Source organism: Patagioenas fasciata, chromosome 1 (assembly GCF_037038585.1).
Source record: "Patagioenas fasciata isolate bPatFas1 chromosome 1, bPatFas1.hap1, whole genome shotgun sequence".
Taxonomy (NCBI): Eukaryota; Metazoa; Chordata; class Aves; order Columbiformes; family Columbidae; genus Patagioenas; species Patagioenas fasciata.
Window position 1 is genome coordinate 159,171,125 of NC_092520.1, and position 13,191 is coordinate 159,184,315.

Here is a 13,191-nt window from a genome sequence, read left to right on the forward strand (position 1 = left end):
AAGAGAGAAATGACTATTCAATTCAACATTAATATTTGTAAATTATATTAATTTACATGTCTTAATAGTTGCATCAATTCCGATTCTTTTTTTAGACTTCCATGTTCCATCTGAATACTTAACTAACATTCACATTAGGGATAAGGTAAGTACGTGTGTGTGTGTGTGTGCTTTTTTTTTTTTTTGATTACCATTAATTTTCTGGATTTTCTTTCAAATGGGTAATGTTCAAAATCAGTGCATTTTAATGGATGTCCTCAATCTTTTTTAAGAAGTGATGCATTAACCAGCTAATTGGACATATCATGCATTCATTCTACCTTAGAAAAAGAAAGACAAAACTGAGAGTGGGCATGATTAGCAAAAGAACTCGTGTTTTTAAGAGTATACCTCCATGCAAAGCAGAAGTTTGTTATAATCCATATACTGTAATATTCAAAGGCCATATTGAGATATTTCTTCTTGAGATAAGCTCAGAATTGTGGTTCAACATTTTATCATATTTACCTGTTGCTTTCCATATCTACATGAATAGTGATTTTTTTCTTAGTTGTATTTTCTTTCAACTATTGTAATTCCATAAGAGGGATCACTGAGAAATACTGTAAGAAATTGTAGTAGTGTTACTTTAAATAGAGTGTGAAGTGAGCAAATACATGTAAATGTTTTGTTTTTAATTAAAAAAAATAGATGAGAATACACCTAGGTGCAGGGAGAAAATTCTGTCTTGCTGATCCATTACTTCTGTTTATTTTTGTGTTGTATATTTTAAGTTGGAAGGGTTAACTAAAGTGAAGAAAAATGATTGTTTCGATAATTATTAGTCTTGTTATATGAGAATATGATTTGCAAGACACTTAGGATGGAAGCACGTTCTGGATGTATCCTTGTGTTATTTAAGTGGGATAGTATGTCTTAAAACAGTTATCTGTTGTGATTTTTCATCCTCATTTTCTTCAATCTTTTGCAGCTGGCTGCAATAAAACTTGGCCGATATGGAGAAGATCTCCTGTTTTATCTCTATTACATGAATGGAGGAGATGTATTACAGCTATTAGCAGCAGTAGAGCTGTACGTTCAAACTATTTTGTCAGTCTTATGTGATTTAATCTATTGCAGTAATGAAGTAGTAGATGTAAAAAATAAAAAAAAAAAAGACACTGAAAACAGTAGCTTAGCCAATGCAAAGCTGGAAACCTTTTTTTTATTTTTAAATACATCCTCCAACCTGGGTTCTATTTTGTACTTATTTTTTTTTTATTCGTATAGCAGAAATCAAAAGTCTCTCTCATAAATTTCATGTTATTAAGAAACACTGTGATGAAGTGTCAAGTGCCAATGGTCATTAAACATCTAACTTACCTTTCTTCACAAAAAGAAAAAGAGTAAATAATCACAAAAAGAATTTGTTTAAACCTACCAGATTTCTTAAGGTTTCATATGTGATTAGTTTGAGGTGTAATAATTGTATGGAAGAGGTATGAGATTGTAGATATAATGATACCTTAGAAATTTTGTTTTGGTTTTGGATGCATTGTGTAGTTTTGATCGCAACCCTTACAATTGTAATTTATGAAGTCAAGTTCAGAGAACTAATACTAAAAATTCTTTTCCCTTCCTATTAAAAATGAAAGATTTAACCGGGATTGGAGATACCACAAAGAAGAACGAGTATGGATCACCAGGGCACCCGGCATGGAGCCAACAATGAAAACCAATACGTACGAGAGGGGAACATATTACTTCTTTGACTGTCTTAACTGGAGGAAAGTAGCTAAGGTATCTCTTTTCTCTTGTGCAGATTTTTTAAGCCTGTCAACCATGTATTTTTAAAAGAGCAAAAGTAAAACCCAGCTCCTCCAAAAAATCTCAGACTTTTTAACCTCCTATCATGTAAGTTCGTGATCTTAATTTCTGATGTCAGAGGGAGAAGAGATTCCCTAAAACACTGACTTGTCTGTGGAAAAAGGGAAGATGTCTCTCGATTTGCTCTGTTCTTTGGGAGATTCAAGGATGTAGAATTCAGGAGTTTTGTTTAGATTGAAAGCTCTTTCAAGTACAGAATTATAGAATAGAAAGCATTATTTGGCACTTTAGGAATTGTGCTTGCAGATATTGTTTTGCTTTAGAAAATTCAGTATAGAGCTACCACTTTTCATTTTGGAATTAAAAATAGGTGTGGGGGAATGTTTTTTGGGTGGTGGGATTGTATTTGTTGGCGGAGGGGGTGTTTCATTCTGGGTCTGTTTTTTTTTTTTTTTCAGATAATGTCTCTCCTTAAACATACTGCAGGACATTTGTACTCTGTTGTTTGAACATCAGAGCACTTTGAAATAATCACTTATTGTAGAGTACAGGCATATTTTCATGGTGCTTCTTTTCTGTATTCTAGACCAAGAGGCATTGAATCTGAAAGCTCTGGTCTTCTTGCTTCCCATTTCTAATAATCTATTTGTTCCTTTCTACTCATGAATACTGTTAGTAATGTTCACTCTTGTTAGCTGAAGAAATTGATAGAATCTTGTTTCATTTTCTCCACCTTCCCCTGAAGATAATTAATTTTCAGTTTCTTCCGACTTCTAAGATCATCCAACTTCCAGTTCAAGCTTTTAACATCATCTTTTACAATGCCTTTGCCTTCCTGGATCCTGATTTCTGTGATTTCTCTCCTCCACTAAAGTGAAGATTTTTCTAACACAATTATGTGCCAAAACACTATTTGAGAAATCAGGAGTGCCAACATTCACTAACCTGGCAAGAGGTGTGCTCTCGTGAAAATAGCCTGCCCTAAAAGGTGATGCATTCAGCTTCAACTGGAGCTGAAGAAGGAAACTTTGACTATATACATACAATGATCACACCTACCTAGAGTCTGCTTGAGTTGAACAGTTTGTCAAGAATCTCATTCCTCGCTTCAGTTTGTTTATATGAGATTTTTATGGATGTGGCATGATTTGACTTCAAGTTTTAACTGACATGTTGGATTCATCCATGAAAGAGCAAACATAGAACTTCCATGTTAGACCTTCTGTAAATATGGTATCACACTCTTGCTTTTATCTAAAAAGCACTCAAACAGATCAGACCAGATTAATCTTGAAGCCTTGAATTCAACAGATATGATTCCAGCATGCTGGAACTGTGTTTTGTGGTTCCATGTGCTTAGGTGTTTCATTTAATCAGATATCTTCTCACCTGGAGCGTAACTTAAGAATTATTTACTGAAAAAGCATTTAATTTCAGTGAGGAAGTTGCATTTATACACTTGGAGATAATGAGATTTTGCATTAAATATTTACGTCTGTTGATGTGTTTTTAAACATCAGCTTTAATTAAAGGGAATGGAGTTCAGTGTTCTCCCTCTGTTAAGTGAATTACATTTCTTCCTAGCCAGTGGGTTGAAGTTTGCCGTCATCTAGAGATTATCTAGATATGATACTCTTTTTTTCTTTCTTCCCCTCTCCCTCTCAGTAGATTTGCTGAGTCTGTGCAAGCTGCCCTCAGAAATCAATATTTTAGTTGCCCAAAATGATACGAGAGGCTCTTTACTCCGCTTACATGTGTGACTCGTTGCCTCTGCTGCCTTCCTGTGACCAGTAGAAAACCAGGATTTTGTAACTGAAGATTTTAGTGACAAGCCCTACTTGCGTGGTTTTTCAAATGTGCAAGGTAGTGCCAGAACTTCTAAGTAAAAGTGTCACTCCACCCAAAGAAAAACCCGAGCAAAAGGAAAGTTTTATTTTCTACATGAATTATTTATTTGCTGCTTGTTATACTTTCTTAGGTTTCCCAAGACGCTCTTTAAAGCTATTTTATTATTGTGTAGGATCATTAGAGGGGAAGTAATTACCTTTTGAAAGGGTAGATTTCTCCTTTGGAATCAAGCAAATATGTTCCATTTATTTCTGAGCCTCGTGTAGTTCATATGTCAATGGAACTGAGTTTTTACCCTATGTGGAAATACAATATTTCCTTTACTAGAAGGAAGTGGTGCCCATTCTATAAGGAGAATAACCTCTTTAGTGTCTCTTTCTACCTGTATGTACCTAAATGTATGAAGCTGCTACTTGATGCTTAAACATTAGTTTTTAGACAGTATTTTCTCTGTTAGGAGTCCTGAGTGCTGCCCTGAAATTCAGCATCCAGTGCCTGCATGGTTAATTAACACACTATACCTTCCCTCTTTTAAAAAACAGAGCTGGCTTCACCTGCTAAGCATTCCTGGAAATACCGCAGTGAAAGAGAGATACAAATCACTCCTGTTGGTAGCTAGCAAGGAGAGGGATAGTATTTTCTAAAGTTTTGCACCTGAAGTGATAAGCTAACAAGGAACATGATTTCCCCCCCTCCCCGTATCCATAGGAAGAGATAATATCTTTTCTGTTAGACTTGTGTATTTCTTAAGGTAAAAATTTGAACTGGAATATGATTTTGAAATCTTTACTTAATTTTAGTTTGGTGCAAAATACAGCAGGCAAGTGAGTATTGATCACAGGAAGCTAGAGAAGGATTTGGGGAAAAAATGCTATTTCCAGCACTTGCTAGAAATAATTTTTTTGTCGTTTCCATCTATGATAAGTAAGTAAGAACTTAGATGTATGTCAGGTATGGTCTTGGCATTGTATGGTAATGTTGTTACCTCTGATAGTAATTTCTGGAGTTGATGTTTCCTTGGAGGAAGAATAATAGACTTTCCACAGCAAGAATGGCAGTATTTGATAGCTCCACGTTGCACTGAATGCAAAGAAAACTATGACCAAGTAATTTTCTCTTAGCAAATGTGGAAGTTATTAATTAATATTTCAGGAAACTAAAAATGTAGGAAGCTAGGCGAAGAACGAATTCCAATAAATCACAGTCTCTTATTGTAACTGCTACATTATTAGTGAATATTGTGAATATCCATTCCTTAGAAGGTCACAGTAGTAATTGCTGCTAATTTCATTAGTCCACTTTTGAAGCAGTCAGACAAGAATTGTTTCTGGTAAATTACTGTCTCTTATATGTGCAAATTAAATTGTTTTTCAAGGTGCTTTATAAATGTGTCTGTTGTTCTAGTGTATATGCTCAACTATAGGGCAGTACATATTCTAATGAGTTGTGCTTTGCACACATGGTGCATCATGCATTATGAGCTTGTGTATTTATTGTGCCTAAAATATACTGCGTTACGATAGATACGGTGATACATAACTGTTTGCTTTGGATATTACTATTGAATCTTAAGACTAGGTTTGTAAAGCCGTAAGCCAGACATGGTTTAACAGATTTTTTGGTGGTATCTTAGACTGGTCTAAATAAAGCCTAGTAAAGCAGATGGAATAATTTATTTCAAGAAAACATCAAATAATATATTTATCTTTTTGTTTAAGCTGTAGGCTCTAATTTTATGTTCCTGATAGATAATAGTCCAAAGAAGGAAAGGCAGCAAAATAGCTGAGTAAGGAGATAACTCCTAAACTGATAGAAGATTAAATCAAATTAATTCTATGTTAATATGTGGTAGTAAACAGTGAAAATGCGTTAATGGCAATAAACTTCAAATTCACATTAAATGCAAAACAAAATGCAGGAAAATGCTGATTACAGATATGTCTATATATGTGGGTTTTCATCCTAGTGCATTTGGAAAGTACAGTATGTTGAAAGATGCTTTGATTTTTTTTCACTGAGGATTCGACTGTATAGTTTGCTGCTGTTGAGGAGACAAGAGAGGGAGGGAAGTGGATATGAGACCAAAAGTGCCTTCTACAGTTGCACATTTAATGAAATCCTGATTTAAGTAGTCTGAAGTAAACTGTTTGGAATTTCTCCTTTGGAAAGTAAGGAGAATTAATCCCGTTTAAGGAACAAGGTTATAAAACCCTTTTACTTTGATCTTGTAGTTATAAAAAGTGGAATTCTTTATGGGAGAGAAGGTTAAATTTCCAAATGTTTATTTGCTTGTAAAGGTTGCTGGCTATATTAAATTATTCCCTATCCTTTTAAGATAATATTAATTGAAGTACTTTTATAATTGTTAGAAAGTTAAATCTGTTCTTCAAGTAGAGATGTGCCACAGCATTTTAATTCAGACCCTAATTTAAATTTGGGTCTTTGCATCCATCTTGAAGCCAATAAACATGCTGCTTTTTTGGTGCCACTTAGAATTTTTGAGCTAGCCATGGGATTTCTACCATCTCCTTTCATGGCCTTAAACAGTCCAGTATATTTTGTCCTCAGGACACTTCCTATTCAGCTTTTTGTTTTGTTTTACTCCATTAATGCTATGAATCACCATAAGCAACTCTTCTGTCTTTAGTATTCTTACCTATTATGGTTTGTACCTGTGTAGCCTGATGTAACTTTACCATTAAAACGAGTTTTCAGGATCATACAAGAAGTGATTGCACAGAACAATTCATTTAGTCTTGCACATGTGCTGTAAGTTTCTACACGGACTTAGTATTCATCATTCTTGCTTAATAAAAGATAATTAATTTTGAATAATTACTTCCACGTGGAAAATAAAACCATTCAACAGATGTTTGTCAGTGGATAAGTGGCATCTTTTTACATTTATATCTGCTAATATTAAAAAATATCAGTGCTACTGTTCACATCCTAAACCACAATGGTTCCTGGAATCGAAAGCAAAACCATAAATTATACCTGTAATACAAGTATTTTTCTATATGTAATAAATAATTACCTTTTAGTTTTCAAAAATACTTAGTCAGCGAGTTCTTTTTTTGGCATTGTCAGATGTACCTTCAGGTCATGCACTACTGGACACAGGGATGCAAATCAGAAAGCCTGTTTTAAGCCTGCTTGTTTTAAAAGCCGGTGACAGTTTGAACTATCAACTCATCTACTTCTGAAGCAAAATTGGTAGAGAATCACATTACTTCTTCTAAATGAGGACTTCCAGTTTGTGGCACACAATGGAGACTGCTCAAGCTACTGAGAATTTCTTTCAGACATGCTCCGTACTCGTAGCTACTGCTGTCAATACAGGCACGCAACCCCCCCAAAGTGTGGAAAGCCCTTTTCAGGTCACCGGTATTGTCTTATTGGTTTAAGTAGCCATTTTTGTTAGATAATTTTGAAGGCATTTCAGAGCATTTAGGGGTTCCGGTAACTGATTGACACTGACCGTAGATTGATAGTAAACTGCAGACCCTTCCATGATTATGTTCAAAATGGAAGATTTGAGATCTGTCAATGGGAGAGAAGTTCGAATGATAATTTTTTTCTGTTACAAAATTACTTCAGAATTACGGAACATCCACCCAACCTAAACCAGCCTTTGACACCAAAATACCCACGTACATTTGTACACCTTGATCTTGTTTCTGGCAAAGGAGAGAGCAAGAATCTCTTCGGTATCAGTATGTGTATATGGACCTGCACAAGAGGAGAACATACACCCAGCTGGCATCTTAATTAGGAATGCCAAAAGCAATTGGCTTGTGTATGTGGCTTTAAAAAGCCCAAATGAAAAACACCCCACCACCAAAAAACCCATCCAACCAACCAACAAAACCCCTTGGTTGGAGCCGAGAGCCAGGAACCAGAAGTGAAGCAGATGTGGAACACTTTGGTGCAGATGGTTGTAACCTCATGTGGGTTTTGCTGGGATTTTCCAGATCTAGGGACAGTATTCTCTGGGGAATGAGGGCTTAGTGAATTCTTAGTTTTTCCCCCTAGTTTGTTTCCTTACCACGGTGAATGTTCTTTCTATGCTAGATGGACCTTGTTTTGCCTTGAAGAAGACAGGTCTGAGTGTTGGATTTCCTAGATTTTATTTCTGGTCTTGCATTGACTTGATCTTTAATTTAGTTTGTCTGCCTCTAAAAACAGAAGTATTACACTATTTAATCACTTCTAGGAGTGTTCTAAAATAAGCTATTCACTACTCTTAGTGTTTTCATCCGTATGTAAAAATAGTGAGATAGGTTTGCCCTGCAGATACAGATAGCTGAGGTTCTCCACTGAATTAAGCAAAATAAATTACTGTGCGTGTCCAAAGGAGCTGTTGTTGAATTACCACGAAGCACCCTTAAAGAACAATACTGAAACTTCTGCTTACTCTATTTCTTGAATGAAGATAGAATAGAGATGAGTCACAGCTAAACTACTGAAAGGATCTGAAAAATAAAAGATTTAAGTAAGTCCTTGTACATTTTTGCATGAAGTAAGTAACAAGCGCCACATGTCGAAGTGCACTAATTAGGGTTATGTGCACAAATTAAGGTCATGGGGAAGGAAGCTGCTTTTTTCACTGTAATGATCATTTAGACATCAAGGCTGATAACACTGTTTTGTAGTACCTAATGTAGTCAGAATAAGAATTATACAAGATCACTGAAACATCTTATAATTACTGAAACCAGACTCCCTCAAACAAAAGCCAAGTGATTGTGCCAGTGAGATAATAAAGTTGTGCATTTATGAACTGGTAGCTTGTGTGGCATCTGAGTACGTGGGCAACGATTTTTATGCCATGTGGCTGTTTATAAAACACCGAGAGGATTTCTCATGAAAGATGTTGGTGAAGTGGGATACAGGAGCAAGGAGTTCAGGAGGTGCAGGAGGGTTGGGCAAGTCTGAAGCTTAAATCTGAGTATGAAATGTGGTGGAATATTTTTTTAAATTCTGGCTTACGTACATCTCAGTACTTTGTCTCTAGCATTTTAGATAGTGTTCCCCAGATTTGTACTAAGAAAGAGAAACCTAGCTAGGTTAACTTAAAATTGGGCCTGAAGGTATGCCACGAAACATCCCAGAACTTCACGTCATCCAAAATAAGTCTTTGCATGTCTGATGTGTTGAAAGATAGAAACTTTTATTCAGAATTCAGCTCATGCTGTGACTGTGTGTTTGTGTTCTGTGTGTGTGCATGTATAAAGTTGTTTAAAATCATAATTAGGGTACTAAGAGTAATGTAAAATTTAAAAGAATAGAAGAACTTACGTGATGCAGGTGTAATAGCTTAGGATATTTACTTTTTTTCTGCTTAACATATATAATGTCAGGTAGTGAAACCATGTGTTTCTACCTTAAGTGAGGACTTGATCTTTTCTGCATTTGTGCTTTTCAAGTGTGGCTGGTAGAAAGACGAGTTCTCAACAGGTAAATGACATGTTGTTTCATTTGTCTTTTTTTTTCTATTTTAATTGTAGGAGTTCCATCTGGAATATGACAAACTAGAAGAAAGGCCTCATCTGCCATCAACCTTCAACTACAACCCTGCTCAGCAAGCCTTCTAAAGACTTCCCTTTTCTTGGGGTATGGCTGTCTCAGCACAATACTCAACATAACTGCAGAACTGATGTGGCTCAGGCATCCTGGTTTTAATTCCTTGAGGATCTGGCAATTGGCTCATGCGAAGGGTCACCATTTGAGGTCCTGCCTTACTAATTATGTGCTGCCCAACAACTAAATTTGTAATTGTTTTTCTTTAGTTTGAGCAGGGTCTGAATTTTTGTTTCTGTTTTATTTTTTGCCAGCAGACAAGCTTGGGTCTGTAAAGACAAGCGAGTACACTGACAAAAGTTTACCACTTAGTTTTCCAAAATGTAAAAACAAAAAAAAAGAAAAAAAAAGACAAAAAAAAAAGACAAAAAATTAGACAACAAAATTTGCATTGTTCATTGTAGCACTATTGGTAATAAAAAATGTTTGTGCATTTTTATGTGAAGATCCTTCTCGTATTTCATTTGGAAAGATGAGCAAGGTTTGCTTCCTTCATTTTACTTCCCCTCTGTTTTTGAAAGGCAGTTTTCGCCAAGCTTAATGCAAGAATATCTGACTGTTTAGAAGAAAGATATTGCCACAGTCTCTGGTTAGTTTCCAGAGTTGTGTATTACTGAGCTTCATCTTTCCAGAATGAGCAAAACACTGTCCAGTCTTTGTTACGATTTTGTAATAAATGTGTACATTTTTTTTAAATTTTTGGACATCACATGAATAAAGGTATGTATGTACGAATGTGTATATATTATATATATGACATCTATTTTGGAAAATGTTTGCCCTGCTGTACCTCATTTTTAGGAGGTGTGCATGGATGCAATATATGAAAACGGGACATTCTGGAACTGCTGGTCAGGGGACTTCTTTGTCGCCCTGTGCACTAAAGGGCCAGATTTTCAGCAGCCAAGGACATCCATACCCAAGTGAATGTGATGGGACTTAAAGAAGTGAACTGAGACAATTCACTCTGGCTGTTTGAACAGCAGCGTTTCATAGGAAGAGAAAAAAAAAAAAAAAGATCAATCTTGTATTTTCTGACCACATAAAGGCTTCTTCTCTTTGTAATAAAGTAGAAAAGCTCTCCTCACTGCAGTGTTGACTTTGATTTGAGATTGTGAAATTCTTTCTTCAACAATGAAAAATGGAAAAAAAAAGTTGAAGTATTAAAACTATCGAGCTGTACAGTGGTTGAGACACTTGAAGAGTCTTTTTGCTGCTGACAAGTAAATTTATGAGAGTTTTATATTCATTTCGACAGCCAAAATGTTTGGTTAACCTTGTTTTCGGGTCCCCTCTCCATAACGGGAAATCGCAAATCATTTCTAGAAGGGGGGCTGGGTGGCATTTCAAGTGATATCAAGGTGCCTCAAGAACTCATCACAGAAGGAAAACTTGGAAGAAGCTTGATTTAAAACTGATCATAGCTTAGTTATAAACTTGTATCTTCCCACTTAAAATACAAACACTTTTCATTTGATGATTGCTACTACTTGAGCTTGTAGACACAAACATGAATGTGCACTGGTTCTGAAAAATAACAACTGTTGTCTCGCGTGGAGGAAGAAAAGCCTGAACCGTTTGGATAGTCTCCCTGTTCTTGATGTGCCACCTCTCACTGAGTTGCCTCTGTTGGTGCAAACCATTTCAAAACACCTGAAATTAAGAAAGCAAGAAAAGACAGCAAAATACTTGTAAGTGAATTGTGGGGTTTTACTTCTAGGTTTTAACCTGTTCTTCTATCTAGTGCAAAAACAGCTTTGTTGGCATGTTTTGAATTATGCTTGGAAATCAGACCGTTAATGGCATTGCTGTGGTTCTGTATGAGGTGTATAGCAGTTTTAAATTCTACACTTCTTTATTTCTATTTTAAGTTGATAGACATAAAAATATAAGCCTATTGATTATATTTTTTAATTATTAAAGCAAACTGCTTTCTCAGCTTGAAGGAAGAGAATAGTTATAATCCAGATGATGGATGACAGCGCTGAAGAGGATGGTGGCTTTCTCTTTTGCTCAAATCAGAGCAGATACAAACCTATATTTGACTATTCAAACATACGTTTATAAATTTTAAAAGGAATAATTTTCCAAAAGTATATTGCTCATTCCACAATTATATGTTACATTTTTTTACTGTCAGAGGTCTGCTGTGATCTTTGCTGCTTTTTTTTAAGGATTTCTGAAACAATGTGATTATTTCTTCTTATATGGACTTGGATTTTTTTTAATGTCATTTTTCCTCTGTGTAGCTGATCTCATGGAAACGAAAACAGATATTGGTAAAGGGAGCAAGAGAAGTTACATTTTAAACGGTATCTTATACTACGAAATATCTGTGCTACTTTAAAGACAAGCTGAAATTGGGAACCTAAGTTCTTAAAAAACTTTCTTTGATACAGTTGCATTCAACTGCATGATACTTCCAGAATGCCAGATGCTTGATTTTAGTAAAATTCTCACATCTGAGCACACAACGTGTGTTTTACTCCTTGCAGGGGGAAGAGCAGTCTGGCTCTTGCCAGTTGATTAAATAAGCACATACGGAGACTTCAAAAATCTGTAACTTAATTTCAAGTTGCACTCTGGGTTGAAGCAGGCGGAACAGATTTATGCAGGTATAAAATTGGGAACACTTCTTAGCTGGTATCACATTAAATGGAAAAAAAAATATGAAAAAGAAAACAAAACATACTGCTTTTTCTTCTGAGAGGAAGAAATCCTCAGCCAGCATTCACACATTCAGATACGTGGCAAATTGGCAACTGAATTGACCTGGAGATTTATAACACTGACAAGGGCTGAGGCTGATTTAATATATTTTTACGTTCTTCTAACACTATGCATAAGGGAGAAAATAGAATGCTATTTAAAATATACATGTTATTTGAGGTATTACAGTATTGTACAATACACAAGGTAAGTTAGTAGTAAACCTGGTGTTCATGGAAACAAGAAGTATGTCTGTTTGGACCTCTTTAACACACTCATTCATCACTCCTTATTGCATGTTGTTTATAAATCTTTATTGAGTAGGTAGCACCAGTTTCTCTGGAAAATCCACAACTCTGACACTCCAGGGTTAAAATGGGTTTCACCCACTTGATTATCTCTAGTATTGCGGAAAACACGGGTGGTTGTTATTGCAACAGTTATTACTCAAATGAGCCTGTTTGTGGGCAAATCAAAGGTACGAGGGAGTCATGGAGGAAGGAGCTAAGGACACTCCACCTGGGTGTTTAAAAACAAACAAACTAAACAAAAATAAACCACCCAAGACTCAATCTCCTCTGCATTAGTAGCTGGTGCCACAAATACTTCAGCATGTGAGCACCTCCATGGGCCTGATGAATCTAATGGAAGACCCACACAATCAAGGGAAGCCTGCAGATACTCAGAGGGGTACAACTGCTTGGCACCCGATTGTGACCTCCGTTGAAGTGTCAGCTGCCCACGGGTCAGGATTCAATGAGTGACCGCAGCGTTGTTTCACAGATGTCACATCTGTACGGTACAAAGATGTGTCATATCGCTTTGCTGCGTGTCACGTCTGAAGTCCTCTTGATACCTCAGCCGGAATTCTTTGTACTTTTCTGTTTCCATTTTACAGTTCCCATAGAAAAAAAAAAAAAATAGAACGTACCCAAAATAAGTACTTGTGTGTTGTAGTCAGATGTGAAATTGTTTGCAAAGTGCTGAGGGGCTCTTTCTGTTGACTCGAAAGAACCAGAAATTATCTTTTTCATAACCTAAGTGGTGCTGGGAGGCTGAAGTGGGGCTGTTGGCTTGTAGGCGGCCATGGCTATTGAAGAAGGTATTCGGTTTATGAATAACATTGTTTTAAATATATTTGTTACCTAAATTAAGTGCTTTTTGTTTGTGATTTTTAGGGTGCTTTTTTGATTGATTTTAATTAATTCCCTATAAGTTCTGATTCAAAGTACTTTCATGGCTGGA

At 35.9% G+C, this 13,191-nt stretch overlaps 1 protein-coding gene across 8 annotated transcripts in view; it reads left to right on the top strand.

Moving 5' to 3' along the window:
• Positions 1–10,324, top strand: part of CNOT2 (CCR4-NOT transcription complex subunit 2) — a 90,095-nt gene extending 79,771 nt beyond the window's left edge. For all 8 annotated transcript variants that reach the window (XM_065857416.2, XM_065857426.2, XM_071799154.1 and 5 more), the window contains 4 exons: positions 96–145; positions 971–1,071; positions 1,635–1,779; positions 9,165–10,324. In XM_065857416.2, the coding sequence (XP_065713488.1) occupies positions 96–145; positions 971–1,071; positions 1,635–1,779; positions 9,165–9,251 (383 nt within the window). In that variant the 3' untranslated portion in view covers positions 9,252–10,324. The remainder of the gene's footprint in view (positions 1–95; positions 146–970; positions 1,072–1,634; positions 1,780–9,164) is intronic.
• The last annotated feature ends 2,867 nt before the right edge of the window (positions 10,325–13,191 follow it).